At 40.9% G+C, this 23412-nt stretch overlaps 4 protein-coding genes across 6 annotated transcripts in view; all 4 read right to left on the minus strand.

The window, feature by feature from the left end:
- Nucleotides 1–4609, minus strand: part of nup98 (nucleoporin 98 and 96 precursor) — a 30107-nt gene extending 25498 nt beyond the window's left edge. For all 3 annotated transcript variants that reach the window (XM_071505853.1, XM_071505852.1, XM_071505851.1), the window contains exons 1-7: nucleotides 4453–4609; nucleotides 3479–3592; nucleotides 2625–2720; nucleotides 1885–2070; nucleotides 1588–1727; nucleotides 550–657; nucleotides 47–227 (exon numbers count right to left, since the gene is read on the minus strand). In XM_071505853.1, the coding sequence (XP_071361954.1) occupies nucleotides 47–227; nucleotides 550–657; nucleotides 1588–1727; nucleotides 1885–2070; nucleotides 2625–2720; nucleotides 3479–3557 (790 nt within the window). In that variant the 5' untranslated portion in view covers nucleotides 3558–3592; nucleotides 4453–4609. The remainder of the gene's footprint in view (nucleotides 1–46; nucleotides 228–549; nucleotides 658–1587; nucleotides 1728–1884; nucleotides 2071–2624; nucleotides 2721–3478; nucleotides 3593–4452) is intronic.
- A 145-nt stretch (nucleotides 4610–4754) lies between these two features.
- Nucleotides 4755–10466, minus strand: LOC139637278 (odorant receptor 131-2-like). Its single transcript, XM_071505854.1, has one exon. It carries the CDS (start codon nucleotides 7533–7535, stop codon nucleotides 6573–6575), a length of 963 nt encoding a protein of 320 aa, XP_071361955.1. The 5' UTR covers nucleotides 7536–10466; the 3' UTR covers nucleotides 4755–6572.
- Nucleotides 10467–12307: 1841 nt separating this feature from the next.
- On the minus strand, nucleotides 12308–15935 carry LOC139637521 (odorant receptor 131-2-like). The gene has a single exon (XM_071506278.1). It carries the CDS (start codon nucleotides 15051–15053, stop codon nucleotides 14091–14093), a length of 963 nt encoding a protein of 320 aa, XP_071362379.1. The 5' UTR covers nucleotides 15054–15935; the 3' UTR covers nucleotides 12308–14090.
- A 1066-nt stretch (nucleotides 15936–17001) lies between these two features.
- Nucleotides 17002–21550, minus strand: LOC139637653 (odorant receptor 131-2-like). The gene has a single exon (XM_071506506.1). It carries the CDS (start codon nucleotides 18811–18813, stop codon nucleotides 17851–17853), a length of 963 nt encoding a protein of 320 aa, XP_071362607.1. The 5' UTR covers nucleotides 18814–21550; the 3' UTR covers nucleotides 17002–17850.
- Between the last annotated feature and the right edge of the window lie 1862 nt (nucleotides 21551–23412).

Genomic DNA, 23412 nt, shown 5'->3' on the forward strand with positions numbered 1-23412 from the left:
TCTGAATTAAATAAAAATAAAAACAGCTTCTGTCATCATCACTTACTTGCTCCAAAGGTGCTCTTGTTCTGTCCGAAGGAGAAGCTGGTGTTGGGGGCTGTGGAGCCAAATAGCCCAGTAGTGGCGCTGGATGTGGCTGTGGCTGGACCAAAGAGACCACCTGTCCCAGCAGCCATCTGGTTGGTCGGGCCCTTCCTCCCTGCCTGGTAGTCCTCCAGTCTCAACTCCTGCAGGTAAGAAAGACAAACAGAGAAGGCAACAAAAATCAGATCATAATCTTAAAAATCCAAATTTTTTCAACTAAATGTAGTCCACTTTTACCTGCAAATCACCACACGGTTTCTTCAGGTGCACCAAAGTAGAGAAGCTATAGCCTAGAATTATCAATTATTATCATATCACGTTTTTTATTACTTAATATTTTATATTTTCCTATCTGAATAATTCCTAATGATAGAATTAAGTAAATAAATTTTGCTACAAACTTGCCCATAGCTCCTGTAGGAGCAGTGGTTTGCTGCAGGTCTGTGTGTCAGCCTACAAACTCACCTCCAGGGATTTGTTCTCGTACTCCTTCATGGCTGTGATGCACTGGTGCTTGGTGTTGATGCTTGTGGTCACGCCAGCTTTCACCATTGTGTCACTTCCTGTTGGAGGCTGAAGGAGGAAAAAAGAAAAGTGCAATGTGTAAAATGTACAAACATGGATGAGTGTTCAGGTCTCTGTTTGACAATATACACATTACAGGGAGCAAAGTCTTATTTTGTTCATTATTTCCTCTGTGGGTTGACAGTTCAGGTGCTCTCTTACATCATTACAGTACAGTGTTTTTGTAGCGAGAACACCAGATATCAACATATTTAACTGTTTCATACTGACAGAAATGAGACAAGCACTGACATCACACAACCAATTAAGTTTGCAGCTATAAATAACATTTCAATTAGACACGGCTCAATGTTTTTTTCCCCCCATAACTCTCAGTATTATTTGTTTTTTGAGCCCCTGTAGCTGTTTTACCACCAACCATGATTGTTTTACAATTCCAAAGATGTGAACAACTCCTCCAACTCCTTTCAGCATTACGTGGAGGGAGGACTGGAAAATTCTAGAACTATTTTATTTGATTTTATTTTATTGACAAAACAATCTACCACTAACTATTGATAATGAATATGGTCGTTAGTTACAGACCTAATGAGGTTAATTCAAAAGAGTCGGTGCACATCTGAAAACTTGATTTTTTAGTTTGATGGCCCCACAGCCCAAGGCGACATTTTCAGACCAAAAGTGCAAACCCAAAAGACGTTCAATTTACTGTGATGTATGACTAAGAAAAGCATTAAATCCTCACATATAATAAAGTGGAAGCAGCAAATATTTAACATTATTGCCTTAATTTATTACGAAAACCGTAATTGCTGCAGCTCGAAACTTTATATTCGATTTCCAGCATGAACCGCAATTCACAGCAAATTTAAAACGTGCTTATAGTGAGTGTGTAGTATAGAACTGGGACATAGCACATAATGCAATTCCCTTTACAGCAGGAAGCATGTTCCTGCATTTGGCACCAGATGTACTCACATTGAATTTAACTGTTGTTCCTGGCTGCTGTGTGGTGGAGAACCCCGAGCCTCCAAACAGGGAGTTTGTTCCACCGAAAGGGTTGGAGGCGGTGTTGGTTGACCCAAACAACCCACCACTGCTGGTACTCGTCCCGAAGCCTGGAGGACAAAAGAGGAGTCAGACTTCCTTATAGGATTTTCCATATTGGACAAATCCAGCAGGAGGTTTCTATTACTGATCTAATCTGATGGATTTAACGACCCCATTAAGGTGTGAATTATACACCAAAACAATCCAAGCATGGAGGGTTCTCACTTCCAAAAGATGTGGGTTTGTTGGCACCGAAGGCATTGTTCTGCTGTGAGAAGAGTCCGCCGCTAGTGCCTGTTCCAGTGTTGCCAAACAAGCTGGTGGACGTGCCACTTGCTGCACCGAAGCCAAAACCGGTGCTAGTGGAGGAAGTTGCTGGCTGGCTGAAAGTACTGGACCCAAACAGACCGCCTACAGACAACACAGGACAATACAGAAAAGACATACACAAAGAGGATTCAAAGAGATCCAAACAAAGTAAAATAGAAGTTTAAAGATAACATTGAACAAAAAGCCAACAATAAAGCAGAACAAAAATTACAGTGCAGCTACAGGGCGGTGCAAGATATGAATAAATATTCCCAATCTATCTGAATAAAAAGTAGCAGCAAACAGAAAAGTCTTTAGCCCTGATTCAAAAGAGCAAAGAGCTGAAAAGACCTCAAGTTTTTGCATGTTTGTTCAGATACATGGAGCATAAAAATCAGTAGTTTGAACTTTGGACAGTAAGCAGACCTGTCCCAGGCCCCCTGAGGGGTCTGTACAGTTCATAATGGAGCAGTATTAAGAAATGTATTTTGGTCCTAAGATATAAAAAGTGCTACAGTTTTCAGATATGTTTTCAGCTGGGGAAGTTTCCCCAGTAAGGATGAGCTCACATGTGCCAGACTGAGATGCTGAACAAACAAATAATATAAACATCAGGCTGCTTCTCGCAAGAGCAAATGAGACTTGAGCTGACAAACCAGGTTTATTCTGTGTGGAGCCAAACAGTCCTCCAGTGTTGCTGGTCGCCCCAAATGCAGACGTCCCAAAGCCTCCGGCTGTCCCAAAGCCTGTGTCTGGAGATACACAGTTCATGTGAGGACAGTTTGACGTGATGCCTTAAATTACCTGCTACAACTTCAGTCACCAGGAATAAGATGGAATACTGAGACTTCTTCAGACTGCATTTAACCAACAGCAGACTGGATCAAGAAGTCTGTTACCACAATAAGGTCAGAATGGGATCACCTCAAATCTCAAAGGAAAATGTCAAATTCAATTCTGTTTATGAATCAAGCTTTGCTGTATGAATGTAAATCCATGTGAATTTTACCTTTTCATATAAAACAAATCACATACATTTGATGACTATGGTTACTGTTCAGACAATTATGAACAATTCTATAAACGAGATAAGTCAAGATCTAGGTGGCTTACTGCCTTTGCTGAACAGTTCCATGGGTGTAGACCAGAGCTGCAACGTTTGTATATCTCACTCAGTAAGAGAATCATAATGTCAGAAAGTTTAAAAAATGAATTATGTAACTCTAGTCACCATGTTGAAAATCTACTGACTCTCTTGAATATTATTGTTCAGCGCTTTTGACACTTCTAATACTCTACTCACAGTGACCATTTAAGCCATTATAGTGAGAATGTCATCAGTTTGAACATTGTGTCTGTTTGGTTAACAAAAAACTTTAAATGTCCAGGAGTTTGAGAGCATATCTGACAGGCTAACTTTGTTGTCTCTAGAATCATCTGTAGGAATCCAGTCACCCTGGTGTGTGGGATTGAATAAATCAACTCGAAAGAAATAAATAAAACAACTTACTTTGCTGTCCAAAGGTTGAGGAGTTGCCAAATCCCCCTGTCCCTCCACCAAAGGGAGTACCAAATGACTTGTTGAACATCTTGCCCTGCTAACAGGACTGCATAAGTCGTCTGCCTGAAAACATACAAGATCCAGTTCATAATGTAGAGCAACATCTCTGTTTATATTCTGCAGCAGGATTTCAGCACTAAGAGAAAATGTGGGGAAAATGTGACACTGACTAAATACCAGTGTTCAAGGTTTTCTTTGCACATCTAAGTTTCCTAAGTTCAAAGTGATATAGGACTACAACTACGACTTGAAATTTAGTAAAGTAGAAGTTTGAAGTTGCGCACAGCGGAAATATTCGAATAAACTACAAGTTACTTCGTTACTTTTCACCGCAGCTGACGATATTGTGGTGACTGAATGGGCGGAAATCGAACAAATAACGCGAAGCTCGGACCCTGAGACCTGAAATGTTCCGCTGGAGACAACGTTAACCGACCATCCCCTCTCCACGTGTGGCTCCCGGTGCTGTGTCGTGAGCCAAAATCTTTTAAACCAAAACACAAAGCTTCCATCGGCCCCTGGAGGTTGGTTCATCTGAATTGTTTTGGGAGCCCAGCCCGTGCCTTGACGAGCCGAAGCAAGACGAGACCAGTTACAAACTGAGAACCAACACCGACATAGCCTTAGCAATATTTCCGTCTCAGCTAACTAGGTTAGCTCAGCGAACCTAAAGCATTAACCGAACCTTCAACAACCAAACGCCTCCTCCTTACTAACGGCTAGTGTCGGGTTTTAAATCCACATAAACCGAGATTAATATCGAACATTTACTGTGTTAAAGATGGCTAGTGATTAGAAGCTACGTACGTCAAGCTAACGTTAGCCACCTAGCTCTCCCGCTAACTACTTAGCGTTGCTACGTAAGCGTTAGCAAAACAACAGCAAGTCAGACAAAGAATAACCGTTCTTTCACGCATGTTTACCTTTCACAGCGTTGTTATGGATGTTCGGTTTCTTTATCGGCCTTCCTGCAACAGTGTTAAAGTTTCGCTGTCCGAAATTTTCAGCGCAAAAGTGTCTTTACCGAAACATCGACAGCACCAAATAGCTTCGTGTCAGCGAGGAGGGAAAACTATCGACCGTCAAAACGCACTTTCATACGTCATACGTCATACGTCATGACGACGACGCTTATTTATTTCGTTCTCTGTTTTTCTTTTCACTTCTTTAAAACATAGATTCTGTTAAGTACATTATCTGTCTTCGTGTAGGCTGGTGTCAATGTTGCGGTTTTATGTATTCAGACTTTTTGTATTTTTATATTGTACATCGTATTTTTTGTATGTAAAAAATCAAATAAATTGCATATCTGATTGCAGCTGCCATGTCACCCATATAATTAGTAGCAATGCTCTCAACAAAATAGTACATTCAGAAAGTATTCAGATCCCTTCTCTTTTTTTCACATTCACAACATTTATTTTGCAGCTTCATTCTAAAATCGTTTAAATAAAATTTCCTTCATTAACCTACATTAATTTCTCCATAATGGTAAAGCCAGAACAGAATTTGAGACTGAAATAAAACTGAAATATCACTTTGACATAAGTATTCTGAGATGAGTTAGGATACTTTGCTCAGCACCAGGGTAAAGGTTCTTTAATAGGTCTTACTCTAGGTCTTCTCATCACTGGTGGTGATCCTGTCAGTCGGTGCCGTGTCATCGGCAAACTTGACAATCAAGGTGAAGTTTTGCTTGACCACACAGTCATACATGCAGCACAGGGGGAAATTACAGCTGTTCTTCATTTATCTTTTCTGGCCCCTTGGGGGCAGCAGACAAAGCAAAACACTACAATTAACCTGCCTCATGGTGAAGCCCATGAAAAGAAGCAGTGACACATGTCACAAGTAGAACTGAGAAGGAATGCAGTGATAGGGATTTGGGTAAAAATCTACAATAAAATACAAATAAAATGAAAAAGAACAGTTCATAACATATAGTTTGTTTTATAAGTATATCATTATCATTATTACCTAGTTTCTGATGCTAATAATTTGGTAATTTATACATTTACAAATCGTATATTTTGGTTTTGATCACCATTCATGTTGGTCATGATTACATTTCACTCGGATGTTTTATTGCTGAGATTTGGAGTTTTGTCGAAGCTGAAAACGGTCTTTATTTCCCTCCATGCATTTTCCAGGGGAGTATCTGCTCCCCTATCTCCTCTTAGACAAAGTCAAAGTGATGGTTGTTTAAGTCTAGGTGATGGCTAAGTTTGGTGAAATACCAGAGACAGGGGAGAGGCTAGGAGACAGGGACAGACAGGACCATCCTTATCTCCTCCAGCCAGATGAGTAAGGGAGATAACCAGCAGTGTCAAAACATGTCAAAACAGCTCAAAATCCATTTTGTGGGCCTCAAGCCAAAAATAGACAGAAAACCTGTAATGCTATATATAAAACATAGCTGTTTTTATAATTTTATAAAAACAAAAAAAACCCCAAAAAACAAAAAAAAACCCAATGTATTTAGGGCGTATGGTCTCCCAACATAATCCTTGAAAATGAAATCGGAATTTGTTTTTTGTTTCTTTTGGTTTTTTGTTTTTTTTTGGTAATTCCTTAGTTCCATTGGTGTCATAACATATGAAATCAGGTGTGACATGAAGGCTACAAAGCACATAATGGACAGACATGTACATGACAGTTATAGAGATGTAAAAATGACAAGAATATAAAATGTGTGGTTTGAGATTGTAAGTCTGAAAGCAGAATTTGCCCTAGGTTGATGTGTATGAACTACACTACACATTGGAGGATAAAATTCAAATTAAAATGATGCCAACTTTAATAAATCATTTTTATTGTATTATATTTTTCAAAGGTTTCCATGCGTAAATTTCAAGAAATACTGACTAAACTAGAGTTGAACAAATTTGTTCTCAAAAAATATACTGTAAATACAGTGTGTCATCTTTACCAAAATGAGTTTTCAGTTTGTTTCTGTCTCATAATAAATGCTGGAGCTTCTGACATATGATAACCAGCCTGAGGACAACATTAGTTTAACAAAGGTTAATTCATTCCATGTCTTTTATGGTGAGACCTCAGCCTTCACTGAGACAACTGAGAGTTTCAAACCACAGCATAAATAGCACAAGAGGATGGGCCTGATGGTCTGATCTCTGATACCATATATGAGAGAACTCAGACACCTGGGGAGCATGATAATAAAAACATAAAACACATTTAGAATGCGCACAAGTACTGTCCTTGTAACAGTTTTTGAGATCGCTATAAGCAATGAGTTGTGCATAGTGGAGGAGAGACTGAGGCCCAGCTGCACCAGATGCAGCAGCAGTGTGTTACGAGCCTTACGGGCTGAAACTTTGTCTGTAGAGGCTGACCTGGCTGCTACTATCACACCAATATAGGAGGAAATAATTGCCACACTGGCTGAAATAAACACAAAACAAGTGTAGGCTTTGTCATAATCATCAGACAACGGTCCAAGAAACATGACAAGTGTACCACAGAAGTCCTTCATCTGCAGGCTCTCCAGCTGTTCAAATGGAAACTGTAACAGTAAAAGAACTCGAGTGAGGACATTTAGTGAACAAAACGCCCAAACTACAATGATGGCCACCCCTGTGTTTCTGATGGTGATGATGGTAGCGTGCCTCAGTGGGTAGCACACAGCTACATACCTCTCCAGAGACATCACCACCAGTGTGAGAGGAGAGATGTCATTTGTGAGATTAGCAATCATGACCAGAAGACCACAGACAGGATAAGTCAAAAATATTCCACAAACAGACACGATAAATAATATCTGGCTCAATGCCATCTGTACAGTGTCAGCAAAGAGGAGGTTATAGAGAAGAACGTAACGAGAGGTCTCACGAAACACCAGTTTACTCCGCAGAGTGAACAGCATGGTCACATTAATGTGGAAGAAAATATAGCATGGTACTGTAGTCAGAGTGGAAAGCATCACTCTTTCCAGTAACCCAAGTCCAGTAGTCATGTTGGCCTGAGACTGAGTTGCATTGGACATCTCAGAGACGCATGTAAGACATGAGAAGTATTAACCACAAAGCAATAAATCTCTTGTATTCTGAAAACAATAAGAAAACATGAAAATATCCAGATGCCTACTGAGTCACATCCAAAATCCCAAATCATCCACATACATTTTCCCTGTGCACATAATTAGCAGGCTTGCAGCGGCAGACTTGTGTCCATGTGAGCAGAGATGGTCTGCAGGATTTGCCTACTCTCACATTCTGTTTATCATTGTCTCACACTAAGTCCACGTGACGCTGTGACATGTGACGATTGTTAATAGCTTAGGAATAGAAAGAGGTGGTTGACGTACACAGCTCCATTACTTGAGTCAAAGTAAAGATCCTCCTGCTCAAATATTATTACTCCAATACAAAGTTGTTTAGTCACATTTTTATTTCAGTTAAGTATTGGAGTACTTGCTTTTAAAAGTACTTAAGTATTCAAAAGTGCATTTTTTTTATGTCAACACATTGTTGTATTGTTCCACATTTACAGAATCTAGTGACTCTGAAACAACCTACTGACTGACTGTAGAACTGGGAGAATAAAAAGTCTGTAGAATATGATCTCAAGACTGTAGACCTGGGCATAAAAACACAACTTAATCCAAAAAAGGACAGACTCTGTCGTTTTCATTTTTTTTTTTTAAGGAGTGATTAAGACTTCAGATAAGTGTGTGGTCTCTGGTGTAGAATCTTTTCCCTTAATCTTTATCTAACATAGTATCATTAGGACACTGACAGATTCAAACATGACTATCAGTGGAGGGCATGGCTGTGATTGTTTTTTCTCCTGTGACAAACACAGTGTATGTATCACATTTTTCAAAATAAAAGAAAATTAATTCTGCTGACAAAAATCTCTGATTCAAATGAACTAATATTTCATAGAAATGAAGTGGAGTCAAAAGTACAGTATTTGCGTTTAAGTGTAGTGGAGTAAAAGTCACAAGTTTCCACAAAAAACAAAAAACAAAAACTTGAGTACAGTACTCAATTAAATATACTTTTTTTTACTGTCTTCCCTTGGGAATAGATGATTTCATCCCTCTGCTAGTTCTTCTCAACATTGATCCATGTGATTATTGGGTTCTCAAGCCATAGATTCTGAAAAGAACAATGGAGAGGCCTACATGTCCCTCCAAAAGCCTGAGCCAGAGTTGGTGGACTGTTTGAAACTCAGAGCCAGAGGGTATCAGACCCTGACCCATTTGAATCCAGTTCTGACCCAGATGCAGCCCCTATCTCCAAGAAGACTGTTAAACTTCAGTCCTTGGCATCCCCAGAGGAAAAGCTGCGGGCTGAACTTCAGGCTTCCCGAGCATGGGAAACAGCCTCATTTAAGGAACGTTATGATGTCCGACAGACTACTCAGACAGCTCAAGCCACACCTACTCACCTGAGGATGGTAAGTAGAAATGCGACAGACCTTCGTGCCAGATCCGACTTGATCATTCTTGATCAGTGTTCACCTCCAATGGCCCACCACGGGGACATAAATGCCTCATACCCGAGGAATGCACCTCAGTCTGTCAGCCAATGCTCCATTCCCCCTCTCGAAGGGCGGAGAACTTCCTCCATGAAGAGTGAACATCACTTTCAGTCCTTGAACGATGATAGGGATTTTGGGTCCTCATCCGCTGGCGATGCCCTCACCTTAATTGGACCCGTTCTCCACCACGAAAAGGGGGGTCACGTTATTCTTACTGGGATCGGAGGAACCAACAGTCCTCAGATGACTCAGATGACGCGGGCCTCTACCGAGAACAGGGCCTGCACACATGCCAACTTGAATCCCTAGCAAGGGACATCGAGCGCTTTGACAACGGTAACCGGGAGTCAACAATAGAGGATAATTTGAGGGAGGTAGAGCGCTGCCTCCTTGAAGTGTGCATGCCTTTATGGAGCCTCTCCCATCAGCGATCAGGGACTGCTACTCAGCACTCTGTCAGGCCCTGTGGGAGGAGTACTCCCAATCTACTGATCAAGCTTCTGCCACTCATGGTGCCTTTGCCATCATGCAGGAAAAACTTGAACCTCAATCGAAGTTCCAGCCACTCAGAACATTAAAGTGCCGCCTAAAGTTTCTAAGCTCGGTAGTTTCTTTGGAGTCTGCGACGACTCTCAGCAGTTTATCGCAGACAATGCTGAGATAGCAAGACCTCCCACCAAACTCAATCATAAGTTTGAGTGGGGAAAACCTGAAGAGCAGCCCTCCCAGCTGATGGAAGAAAAACTCAGCTCTGCTCCCTGTCTGGCCCACCCTGACAAGGACAAGGAGGCAAGCTCTTCCCCCCAGTGTCTTAGCGCTGCTCTGACACAACAGCGTAACACAGACAAGCAAGTTGTTGCAGATGCTAGCAGACCCCTCAGCAGTGTGGAGATTAAGTTATCCGACTGTGAAAGAGCACTTCTGGCTACAGTCTGGGCTGTGGTACACTTTTGCAGCTACATTGGAGGCCAAAAAGTAATCATGGAGACGTGTCACCAACCAGTGACATTCCTGAACAGCCATGGATTGAGGGAGGGGCGGGTGTCGAACAGCCACCTTACCTCATGGATAATGGCATTGAAGTCAGATATGGCCAAAACCACAAGAGGGCTCTGGGCCAGTATGTCCAAGGGTGCCTTACCTGCTGTCAATTTCAGCCGACCCAACCCTTAAACCAAGCTCCACCTCAGGGAAGGGGGGTCGCCTTTCAATGGTCCAACCTCCAAATCGATTCAATCAGACCACTCCACAAATCTTCGCGAGGTAACAGATACCTCCTCACAGTCACCTGCACATTCATGAAGTGGGTGGAATGCCTCCCAGCACCAAATGACACCGCAGGCACAACCGCTCTCTTTAAACATGAGAGCCAGTCTCCATCTTACATGGAGAACCCCAGTAGCCTGGTTGCTCTCAGACTCGTACTTTGTGGGTGGGTCATCACGGCAATTGTAGCTCATGTGATGTACAAGATATATCCAGAAGCAGAAGCTGCAGGCTAAATTAGACTCCCTGCTCTGTGTCACACCATGCTCCAACACAAAACCAACGCACTGATCCAAACCACTCATTTTCCCCCTGTCTCTCCTTTCCTGTCCACTATGTTCTCTGTTGTTTGGAATTATGGTTTAATGTGTTGATTAAAACCATGTACCACAATCAGCTAGCTTGTCATTTCTATTTAGATGTCTCTGCCCAGATCTTGCCTCGGCTCTGCCCAGACATGATAGCCTCTATGAGCTCTGAACCCTGAACTCTTAACTGTTTAATCCACGCTTGTCCACCAGACAGGACCAGTAAAACCCCATAAGGATTCACTCACATGGACTATTCAACCCTAGAGTTGCTCTAAAGACTGTGGCCATCACCCCATTCTTCAGACCAAAGGGGGGATGTTGGGATCTCAAGCCATGGGTTCTGAAAAGAACAGTGGAGATGCCTACATGTCCCTCCAAAAGCCTGAGCTAGAGTTGGTCGACCGTTTGAACAACAGAGCCATGAACCCCATTATTCACACCTAGGTGCAAATCAGAGTTTGAATGTAAACTCAGCATCGGCATTGGCCGAGGCCAGGCACTCTGAGCGGGGATCACCGGTGACATCACTCAGGTGATAAAAGCGGCACCGTGACCCTACGCCATTCCTTTTTCCCGGGCACCAGTTACAGTAGAGAACTACTCCAAGCTCTCTCCGCGACTCGGCTGCTGAAAGGAAGCAATCTTCAAACATTTGACCGTTTTCCACCACTTCTTAAAGCCTAGGTCACAGTCTGCAACTTGCGGGCTGATCCATTTTCCGGATCCGATGTAGATCGCTGTGCAATCAGCTAATTTTACGTTCTGTGAGGACGAGCATGCCGACTTTGTTAAAGACAAACAAAGTTCACCGTCACCGTTCATCTGTGATCTTCCAGCTGCCACCGAGGAACTCATCACTGTCATCGCCAGGAGAGCGGGACACAACCCGCTGAGCACCCAGCCAAGGACCGAGCTGTGGAGAACCAGAGCGGACTTTCTTTTTCTAACTCCAAAGGATCGGAGCAACTCACAGTAAGAGGCTGATGTCTGGGCAGAGACACAATTAGTGTAGCATGTTGTATTTTGTATCACTAGTTAAAGGACCAATATCCGACTAGACGAACTCTCTGGCTCTGTTATTGTGTAGTGATATTGTGGTGATTATTAACTGTGGTGACGATCTCTTGTGGACTCTTTCCTCTCTTCACCTTTATTCTCTCTCTTTTCTCCCAATCACCTCATCTACATCTCACTCACATTAAAGCTGCCCTGGGATGTGATCGCGTCATACACGTAAAGCTCAAGGGCCCCTCCCTTTTTTCTTGTTGTTCACGCCATTCAAACTCCGCGGCCAGCCGTCATCTTGGCTCTAGCGAGTACGTCACTCACGTCACGCTGCCGCCATCTTGGCTCCTACTGACACGTCACTCATGTGACTCCGCCGCTATCTTTTCTCTCTCTCTATCTCTCCCTCACACACACACACACACACACACACGGTTGTTACATGTGTTTTGCCTGTGATCATCTAGTTAGTAACCAATGTTTGTTGTAGTTATAGTTGAATTATAATAGGTTTAATATAAAAAATAAAATAAAATTATTACTCTGTTAATAAATCCTGTTATAATTTAACTTGTCGTTGTCTGTGATTATTGTGGGTATATTTGTGATAACAGCTGGATTCACAACAGTCAGTGCTCGAATTTACCCTTCAACCAACCTTCTGAGACTGTATTTTTAGTCATCAATTTGGTCTTTGGTCCCTGGTGACCGGGTGGTGCCCCAAGGTTACTACTTGTAGTAAACATGTATATATATATTGGTGATTATCCCTGATATTCATTAATATTATACGCCAATAACCAAATTGTCCCTACCTGTGTACAACATGATCATGTCTTAAACAGTTTAAACCCTCTGAGTAAGTAAACTTAATTTCTACAGGGCTAATTAAAACCAGTTAATAGGTGCTTCACGGGTGCACAAAAAATATAAAACTAAATCTAATTTGGTACAAATGTTCACCTGGACTCAAGGACAAACTGATTAGATTTTGCTGATCAAAGGTCAAAGGTCAAGATCAGTATGATCTCACTAAACACCTTTTAGCCATTACTCAAGACTTCACACAGCAATTATGACAAAATTTCACATCAATAGTTCATATTTTATATGACTCTGGATAAACAGGAATGTAATCTGAAAGTAGTCTAAGTGGTGGAGGCAAACAACTGCAAGGCAGTAATTGTGGTAGGTTTTTTTTTTCTTTATGTGGGATAGCAATGTTAAAAACATATTTATCATGGGAGAGTATATTTACATAGGAACAAAAACAGACAATACAGGGGCATCATTTTCATAATGTCCTGAATCACCCTATAAATGTGAATCTTAATTGGGCGTGTAGCCTTTTTACCAAACAGGTACCGCTGCTCCCTGCTGATGAGAGACCACTGAATGTATCAGGTGCCCTCTAAATCTTTTCTCCCACCACTCAGACAGCAGAAGCTGGAATAGGCCAATTCTAGGATGGTGTGTACCGTTCATAAATTAAACTACGACTACTCTGGTTCTGCACCTTTCTGGCCCCTTGGGGGCAGCAAACCAAGCTGACAAAGCAGTACAAGTGACAGGCATATCTTTGTATTCATTACACTAATTACTAACTGTGTTTCAACTATACAGTTTTATTTTTTTAGGCTGCATCTAAATCAAAATAGAATAAAAAAATGAGCATGACTTAGACAAAGTCAAAGTGATGCCTAAGTATGGTGAAATATGGGGGGCCCAGAGACAAGGGCGGCCTGTGTAATCCACCCTTATCTCCTCCAGCCAGATGAGTGAGGCAGACAACCAGCAGTGTATATGTCAAAGCAGCTAATAATCCATTTTGTGGACCTCAAGCCTAAACGGACGGAAAACCTTCAATACTATATATAAGGAGCCAAAACAAAATGCTGTGTTTGCAAATCATATAATATTATATGGAATTTATTTATTTATTCTTTTATTGGAGATATAATACATCAGGTGTAACATGAAGGGCAAATAGGACATATTGGACAGACATGTACATGACAACAAAAACGTGAAAAATTACAAGAATATAATGTGTATGGTACAAGTCTGTAAGTCAAAATTTGAGGAATTTGCCCTCAAATTACATGTATGAACTACATTAGGGTAAAATTCAAAGTAAAGTGATGGCAACTTTAATAAATCATTTTCAAATGTTTGTGACTGACACATTTAGTTGGTTAAGTTAGATTTATATTTTTGGTTGGTTTTCATGATTAAATTTCAAGAAATACTGACTAAACTACAGCAGAACAATCCATCCATCCATTATCTAGACTGCTTATCTGTACAGGGTCGCACAGGGTCTTCTAAAAATATATATACAGTGTGTCATCTTTACCAAAATGAGTTTTCAGTTTGTTTCTGTCTCTATAATAAATGCTGGAGCTTCTGACATATGATAACCAGCCTGAGGACAACATTAGTTTAACAAAGGTTAATTCATTCCATGTCTTTTATGGTGAGACCTCAGCCTTCACTGAGACAACTGAGAGTTTCAAACCACAGCATAAATAGCACAAGAGGATGGGCCTGATGGTCTGATCTCTGATACCATATATGAGAGAACTCAGACACCTGGGGAGCATGATAATAAAAACATAAAATACACTTAGGATGTACTCAAGTACTGTACTTGTAACAGTTTTTGAGATCGCTATAAGCAATGAGTTGTGCATAGTGGAGGAGAGACTGAGGCCCAGCTGCACCAGATGCAGCAGCAGTGTGTTACGAGCCTTACGGGCTGAAACTTTGTCTGTAGAGGCTGACCTGGCTGCTACTATCACACCAATATAGGAGGAAATAATTGCCACACTGGCTGAAATAAACACAAAACAAGTGTAGGCTTTGTCATAATCATCAGACAATGGTCCAAGAAACATGTCAAGTGTACCACAGAAGTCCTTCATCTGCAGGCTCTCCAGCTGTTCAAATGGAAACTGTAACAGTAAAAGAACTCGAGTGAGGACATTTAGTGAACAAAACGCCCAAACTACAATGATGGCCACCCCTGTGTTTCTGATGGTGATGATGGTAGCGTGCCTCAGTGGGTAGCACACAGCTACATACCTCTCCAGAGACATCACCACCAGTGTGAGAGGAGAGATGTCATTTGTGAGATTAGCAATCATGACCAGAAGACCACAGACAGGATAAGTCAAATACGCTCTTGAAGCAGACACGATAAATAATATCTGGCTCAATGCCATCAGTACAGTGTCAGCAAAGAGGAGGTTATAGAGAAGAACGTAACGAGAGGTCTCACGAAACACCAGTTTACTCCGCAGAGTGAACAGCATGGTCACATTAATGTGGAAGAAAATATAGCATGGTACTGTAGTCAGAGTGGAAAGCATCACTCTTTCCAGTAACCCAGGTCCAGTAGTCATGTTGGCCTGAGACTGAGTTGCATTGGACATCTCAGAGACGCATGTAAGACATGAGAAGTATTAACCACAAAGCAATAAATCTCTTGTATTCTGAAAACAATAAGAAAACATGAAAATATCCTTTAAGCACAGATGCCTACTGAGTCACATCCAAAATCCCAAATCATCCACATTTTCCCTGTGCACATAGTTAGCAGGCTTGCAGCGGCAGACTTGTGTCCATGTGAGCAGAGATGGTCTGCAGGATTTGCCTGCTCTCACATTCTGTTTATCATTGTCTCACACTAAGTCCACGTGACGCTGTGACATGTGACGATTGTTAATAGCTTAGGAATAGAAAGAGGTGGTTGACGTACACAGCTCCATTACTTGAGTCAAAGTAAAGATCCTCCTGCTCAAATATTATTACTCCAATACAAAGTTGTTTAGTCACATTTTTATTTCAGTTAAGTATTGGAGTACTTGCTTTTAAAAGTACTTAAGTATTCAAAAGTGCATTTTTTTTATGTCAACACATTGTTGTATTGTTCCACATTTACAGAATCTAGTGACTCTGAAACAACCTACTGACTGACTGTAGAACTGGGAGAATAAAAAGTCTGTAGAATATGATCTCAAGACTGTAGACCTGGGCATAAAAACACAACTTAATCCAAAAAAGGACAGACTCTGTCGTTTTCATTTTTTTTTTTTAGGGGGTGATTAAGTTTGGTCGTGGTAAACATGGCAAACATGTAAAATGAAAGGAATATTTCTAAAACTTCAAACACAGACTTCAGATAAGTGTGTGGTCTCTGGTGTAGAATCTTCTCCCTTAATGTTTATCTAACATAGTATCATTAGGACACTGACAGATTCAAACATGACTATCAGTGGAGGGCATGGCTGTGATTGTTTTTTCTCCTGTGACAAACACAGTGTAGGTATCACATTTTTCATAATAAAAGAAAATTAATTCTGCTGACAAAAATCTCTGATTCAAATGAACTAATATTTCATAGAAATGAAGTGGAGTCAAAAGTACAGTATTTGCGTTTAAGTGTAGTGGAGTAAAAGTCACAAGTTTCCACAAAAAAAAAAACTAAAACTTGAGTATAGTACTCAATTAAATATACTTTTTTTTACTGTCTTCCCCTGGAAATAGATGATTTCATCCCTCTGCTAGTTCTTCTCAACACTGATCCATGTGATCATGTCTTAAACAGTTTAAACCCTCTGAGTAAGTAAACTTAATTTCTACAGGGCTAATTAAAACCAGTTAATAGGTGCTTCACGGGTGCACAAAAAATATAAAACTAAATCTAATTTGGTACAAATGTTCACCTGGACTCAAGGACAAACTGATTAGATTTTGCTGATCAAAGGTCAAAGGTCAAGATCAGTATGATCTCACTAAACACCTTTTAGCCATTACTCAAGACTTCACACAGCAATTATGACAAAATTTCACATCAATAGTTCATATTTTATATGACTCTGGATAAACAGGAATGTAATCTGAAAGTAGTCTAAGTGGTGGAGGCAAACAACTGCAAGGCAGTAATTGTGGTAGGTTTTTTTTTTCTTTATGTGGGATAGCAATGTTAAAAACATATTTATCATGGGAGAGTATATTTACATAGGAACAAAAACAGACAATACAGGGGCATCATTTTCATAATGTCCTGAATCACCCTATAAATGTGAATCTTAATTGGGCGTGTAGCCTTTTTACCAAACAGGTACCGCTGCTCCCTGCTGATGAGAGACCACTGAATGTATCAGGTGCCCTCTAAATCTTTTCTCCCACCACTCAGACAGCAGAAGCTGGAATAGGCCAATTCTAGGATGGTGTGTACCGTTCATAAATTAAACTACGACTACTCTGGTTCTGTACCTTTCTGGCCCCTTGGGGGCAGCAAACCAAGCTGACAAAGACAAGTGACAGGCATATCTTTGTATTCATTACACTAATTACTAACTGTGTTTCAACTATACAGTTTTATTTTTTTAGGCTGCATCTAAATCAAAATAGAATAAAAAAATGAGCATGACTTAGACAAAGTCAAAGTGATGCCTAAGTATGGTGAAATATGGGGGGCCCAGAGACAAGGGCGGCCTGTGTAATCCACCCTTATCTCCTCCAGCCAGATGAGTGAGGCAGACAACCAGCAGTGTATATGTCAAAGCAGCTAATAATCCATTTTGTGGACCTCAAGCCTAAACGGACGGAAAACCTTCAATACTATATATAAGGAGCCAAAACAAAATGCTGTGTTTGCAAATCATATAATATTATATGGAATTTATTTATTTATTCTTTTATTGGAGATATAATACATCAGGTGTAACATGAAGGGCAAATAGGACATATTGGACAGACATGTACATGACAACAAAAACGTGAAAAATTACAAGAATATAATGTGTATGGTACAAGTCTGAAAGTCAAAATTTGAGGAATTTGCCCTCAAATGACATGTATGAACTACATTAGGGTAAAATTCAAAGTAAAGTGATGGCAACTTTAATAAATCATTTTCAAATGTTTGTGACTGACACATTTAGTTGGTTAAGTTAGATTTATATTTTTGGTTGGTTTTCATGATTAAATTTCAAGAAATACTGACTAAACTACAGCAGAACAATCCATCCATCCATTATCTAGACTGCTTATCTGTACAGGGTCGCACAGGGTCTTCTAAAAATATATATACAGTGTGTCATCTTTACCAAAATGAGTTTTCAGTTTGTTTCTGTCTCTATAATAAATGCTGGAGCTTCTGACATATGATAACCAGCCTGAGGACAACATTAGTTTAACAAAGGTTAATTCATTCCATGTCTTTTATGGTGAGACCTCAGCCTTCACTGAGACAACTGAGAGTTTCAAACCACAGCATAAATAGCACAAGAGGATGGGCCTGATGGTCTGATCTCTGATACCATATATGAGAGAACTCAGACACCTGGGGAGCATGATAATAAAAACATAAAATACACTTAGGATGTGCTCAAGTACTGTACTTGTAACAGTTTTTGAGATCGCGATAAGCAATGAGTTGTGCATAGTGGAGGAGAGACTGAGGCCCAGCTGCACCAGATGCAGCAGCAGTGTGTTACGAGCCTTACGGGCTGAAACTTTGTCTGTAGAGGCTGACCTGGCTGCTACTATCACACCAATATAGGAGGAAATAATTGCCACACTGGCTGAAATAAACACAAAACAAGTGTAGGCTTTGTCATAATCATCAGACAATGGCCCAAGAAACATGACAAGTATAAAACAGAAGTCTTTCATCTGCAGGCTCTCCAGCTGTTCAAATGGAAACTGTAACAGTAAAAGAACTCGAGTGAGGACATTTAGTGAACAAAACGCCCAAACTACAATGATGGCCACCCCTGTGTTTCTGATGGTGATGATGGTAGCGTGCCTCAGTGGGTAGCACACAGCTACATACCTCTCCAGAGACATCACCACCAGTGTGAGAGGAGAGATTTCATTTGTGAGATTACCGATCGAGACCAGAAGACCACAGACAGGATATGTCAAATATGTTCTTGAAGCAGACACGATAAATAATATCTGGCTCAATGCCATCAGTACAGTGTCAGCAAAGAGGAGGTTATAGAGAAGAACGTAACGAGAGGTCTCACGAAACACCAGTTTACTCCGCAGAGTGAACAGCATGGTCACATTAATGTGGAAGAAAATATAGCATGGTACTGTAGTCAGAGTGGAAAGCATCACTCTTTCCAGTAACCCAGGTCCAGTAGTCATGTTGGCCTGAGACTGAGTTGCATTGGACATCTCAGAGACGCATGTAAGACATGAGAAGTATTAACCACAAAGCAATAAATCTCTTGTATTCTGAAAACAATAAAAAAAACATGAAAATATCCTTTAAGCACAGATGCCTACTGAGTCACATCCAAAATCCCAAATCATCCACATACATTTTCCCTGTGCACATAGTTAGCAGGCTTGCAGCGGCAGACTTGTGTCCATGTGAGCAGAGATGGTCTGCAGGATTTGCCTGCTCTCACATTCTGTTTATCATTGTCTCACACTAAGTCCACGTGACGCTGTGACATGTGACGATTGTTAATAGCTTAGGAATAGATGATGTTATCCCTCTTCTATTACTTCTCAACACTGATCCATGTGATCATGTCTTAAACAATGTAAACTCTGTAGGTAAACTTTATTTCTATAGGGCTGATTAATAGTTATTAGGGGCTTTACGGGTGCACAAAAAACACAAAACTACAGAATACTACAACAATTTGGGAGTATTGGCAAACATAGGGAAATAAAACTAAAGTAGAACAACATGAATGCAAAAAAAAAAAAAGATTTAAACCAAAACTGAATGTTATCTTTGTAACAGTAGAATTTATAGTTTAATAGCTATATCAGATTACATCAAATTTTACAGGTGCACCTAATAAAGTGGCCATATGGTAAGTTTGTCATTAAGGGCTTATTGTGGTTAGTAAGTTGATCAGCACAATGTGAGTATAAAAGTCACAGGTTCTGCCTAAGCTTCAGTGCAGTAGGAAACCTAAGTATGAAGCACTACATCAATTTACTAAGTTGAAGGAGACTGTATAAGGAAGTGCACCAAAAGTGCATAGTAAGTGCTAGTTAGACATGTTAAGGTTTTTAGTGCTCTTGGAAGAGATGCGTTTTCAAGAGATTCTTGAAGATAGAGAGGGATGACCCTGACCTGATAGAATTTGGTAGCTTGTTCCAGTTTCAGGGAACAACAGATGAGAACAGTCTGGACTGAGATTGTCTTGTGTGCAGGGATGGTAATGCCAGACAACATTCTTTGGAGGAGCATATGGCTGTATGAGTGAGTTCAAGTAGATGGTGCAGACCCAGAAGTCACTCTGAAGGCAAGGATTAGTGACTTGAATTTGATTCAGGCACCCATGGATAGCCAGTGTAGGTTGTTGAGTCGCAGAGTGGCATGTGCCCTATTGGGCTGATTGAAGCCCAGACATGCTGCCGGACTCTGGACCATTTGCAAGGGTTTCACTGTGCGCAAAGGAAGGCCCGCCAGAAGAGTATTGCAGAAGTCAAGGTGAGAGATAACCATGGCCTGGACCTTGAGCTGGGTGGCATACTGAGTCAGGTAAGGCCTGATTTTTATGATGTTGTATAGAGCAAGGTGGCACATCCTGCTAGAGCTGCAACAATCAGTCAATTAATAGATTATTCATTGGCAGAATATTAATCAGCAATTATTTGAATAACTGAAAAAAAATTCTGGTCATTTTTAAAGCAAATATAGAAAAACATTTGCTGCTTGTAGTGTCTAAAATCTGGGAACCTTTAGGTTTTGGTCAGCAAAACAAGAAATTATAGGAAATTTGTGCACCTTCCATAGAGCAAGGCTAGTTGTTTCAATTCAATTCAATTCAATTTTATTTGTATAGCGCCAAATCATAATATACATTATCTCATTTTACAGGGTCAGGTCAAGACCTTACTTCGTTACAGAGAAAAACTCAACAGTTCCCACAAAGAGCAAGTGCTTGGCGACAGGGGGGAGGAAAAACTCCCTTTTAACAGGAAGAAACCTCCAACAGAACCGGGCTCAGGGTGGGCGCCCGTCTGCCTCGACCGGTTGGGTTTAGGAGGAGAAAAAAAAAGGGGGGGTGGGGGAGGAGAGAGGAGAAAGAGAGAGAGAGAGAGACCAGGAACAGCTGTGTAGGTAATGGTGTTATCAATAATAATGACAGGTAACAGTGGTTAATAGTAATGATGAGTAGTGGTGGATCTGGATCCTGCTGCTCCAGAGGCAGAGAGACCTGCAGAATGAGGACAGAGAGAGAGAGAGAGAGGAGAAGCACAAACTATGGGAGAGAAAAAAATACAAAGTTAATGGCATAAAGTAATTGAGAGAGAGAGAGGGAGAGATACAGAAATAGAGAGAGAGAGCCCAGTGCATCATGGGAATCCCCCAGCAGTCTAGCTCTATAGCAGCATAACTAAGGGATGGGTCAGGACATACCCGAGCCAGCCCTAACTATAAGCTTTACTAAACAGGACAGTTTTAAGCCTGATCTTAAAGGTAGAGAGGGGGTCTGCCTCCCGAACCCACACTGGGAGCTGGTTCCACTGGAGAGTTGTTTCTCTCTGCTTCCAGGCTTTATGCTAAGCTAGTTTAACTAGAATTAGAATCACAATCACAATCAGAAAGCCTTTATTGTCATTGTAATACCACAAAATTAGGAGTGCTGCTCCTCTTTGGTGCATTGGAAAACAAGACAGACAAACAAGATCAAAAACACAGAAACGCAGGTTATTTCTAATAATAAAAATTAGGGCTGTCAATCAATTAAAATATTTAATCACGATTAATCGCATGAGTGATCATAGTTAATCATGATTAATCGCATATTTTTGATCTGTTCTAAATGTACCTTAAACAGATTTTTTTCTAATTGTAATACTCTTTTCAACATGAGAATAGACAAATGCTTGCTTTATGCAAAAAAATCATGTTTATTTATTGCTACAATGAGAAATACTCTCAGTTCAAGTAACTCACATGTGCAAACTGCATTGTAAAACAAGATGCTGAAATAAACTAAAACAAAAGCCCAACAAAAAAAATTACAGATGGGCATACCAATTTACTAACTGTAACATTATAGTAATGTTTACTAACACAGTAGTGTGTTGAACTTCACATTTGATCTATTCATCCCCATTTTTGTTTAAGCAGCCATTTAACATAAAAGAATGCCCCTCAATGCATTGCATTGCAATTTGCATCAAATTCAAAAAAACAGGGTGATGCACAAAATAACTTCAAGAAAATAACAATTTAAAATAAATAAAGTGTGCATGAAACAGTGGGGAGTGTTACAGAACATGACTCAAATGATAGTGCAGTCAGCCTATAAACAGCTGTTCTGTTATGTTCAGCAGAGGCTGAACAACCCAACCTCCATCTCCTCTCTTTTAACAGACCAAATAAACTAAACATCAGCCTCCATCTCTTCTCTTTTTTTAAACAGACAAAATGAGATAAAGCCTCCTCTTTTTTAACAGACAAAACAAACATTCAATTCAATTCAATTCAATTTTATTTGTATAGCGCCAAATCATAATATACATTATCTCAAGGCACTTTACAGGGTAAGGTCAAGACCTTACTTTGTTACAGAGAAAAACCCAACAGTTCCCACAACGAGCAAGCGCTTGGCGACAGGGGGGAGGAAAAACTCCCTTTTAACAGGAAGAAACCTCCAACAGAACCGGGCTCAGGGTGGGCGGCCGTCTGCCTCGACCGGTTGGGTTTAGGGGAAGATAGAAAGAGGGGGAGGGGGAGGAGAGGGGAGAGAAGAGAGAGAGACCAGGAACAGCTGTGTCGGTAATGGCGTTATTAATAATAAAGACAGGTAATAGTAATAGTAAAGATGAGTAGTGGTGGATCTGGATCCTGCTGCTCCCGAGGCAGAGATACCTGCAGAATGAGGACAGAGAGAGGGAGAGAGAGGAGAAGCACAAAACTACGGGAGAGAAAAAAAAAAAAAAAACAAAGTTAATGGCATGAAGTCATTGAGAGAGAGCGGGGGAGAGAGACAGAAATAGGGAGAGAGCGCCCAGTGAATCATGGGAATCCCCCAGCAGTTTAGCTCTATAGCAGCATAGCTAAGGGATGGGTCAGGACATACCCGAGCCAACCCTAACTATAAGCTTTACTAAACAGGACAGTTTTAAGCCTGATCTTAAAGTTAGAGAGGGTGTCTGCCTCCCGAACCCACACTGGGAGCTGGTTCCACTGGAGAGGAGCCTGATAGCTGAAGGCTCTGCCCCCCATTCTACTCTTACTAACTCTGGGAACCACAAGTTGACCTGCATTTAGAGAGCGAAGTGTCCTATTGGGAAAATAGGGAACTATAAGCTCTCCAAGGTACGATGGTGCCTGACCATTAATGGCTTTGTAGGTGAGGAGGAGGATTTTAAATTCGATTCTGGATTTTACAGGGAGCCAATGCAGAGAGGCTAACACAGGAGAGATGTGATCTCGTTTCCTCGTTCCTGTCAGTACTCGTGCTGCCGCATTCTGGATCAATTGGAGGCTTTTTACTGAATTTTTGGGACATCCTGACAATAAAGAGTTACAGTAGTCCAGTCTTGAGGTAACAAATGCATGAACTAGTTTTTCAGCATCCTTTAGACATAGAATGGGTCTGATTTTAGCAATATTGCGCAGGTGGAAGAAGGCTGTCCTAGAGACTTGCTTTATATGTGAAGTAAAGGACAAGTCCTGGTCAAAAATGACACCAAGGTTTCTGACTGTAGCACTGGAGGCCAAGGTGATGTCATCCAGAGTCAGTATATTATCACATAGTGTATCTCTGAGGTGTTTTGGGCCAATTACAATAA

Source organism: Trachinotus anak, unplaced genomic scaffold (genome assembly GCF_046630095.1).
Source record: "Trachinotus anak isolate AG129_WGS33_773 ecotype Australia unplaced genomic scaffold, CSIRO_AGI_Tana_v1 ptg000020l, whole genome shotgun sequence".
Lineage (NCBI taxonomy): Eukaryota > Metazoa > Chordata > Actinopteri > Carangiformes > Carangidae > Trachinotus > Trachinotus anak.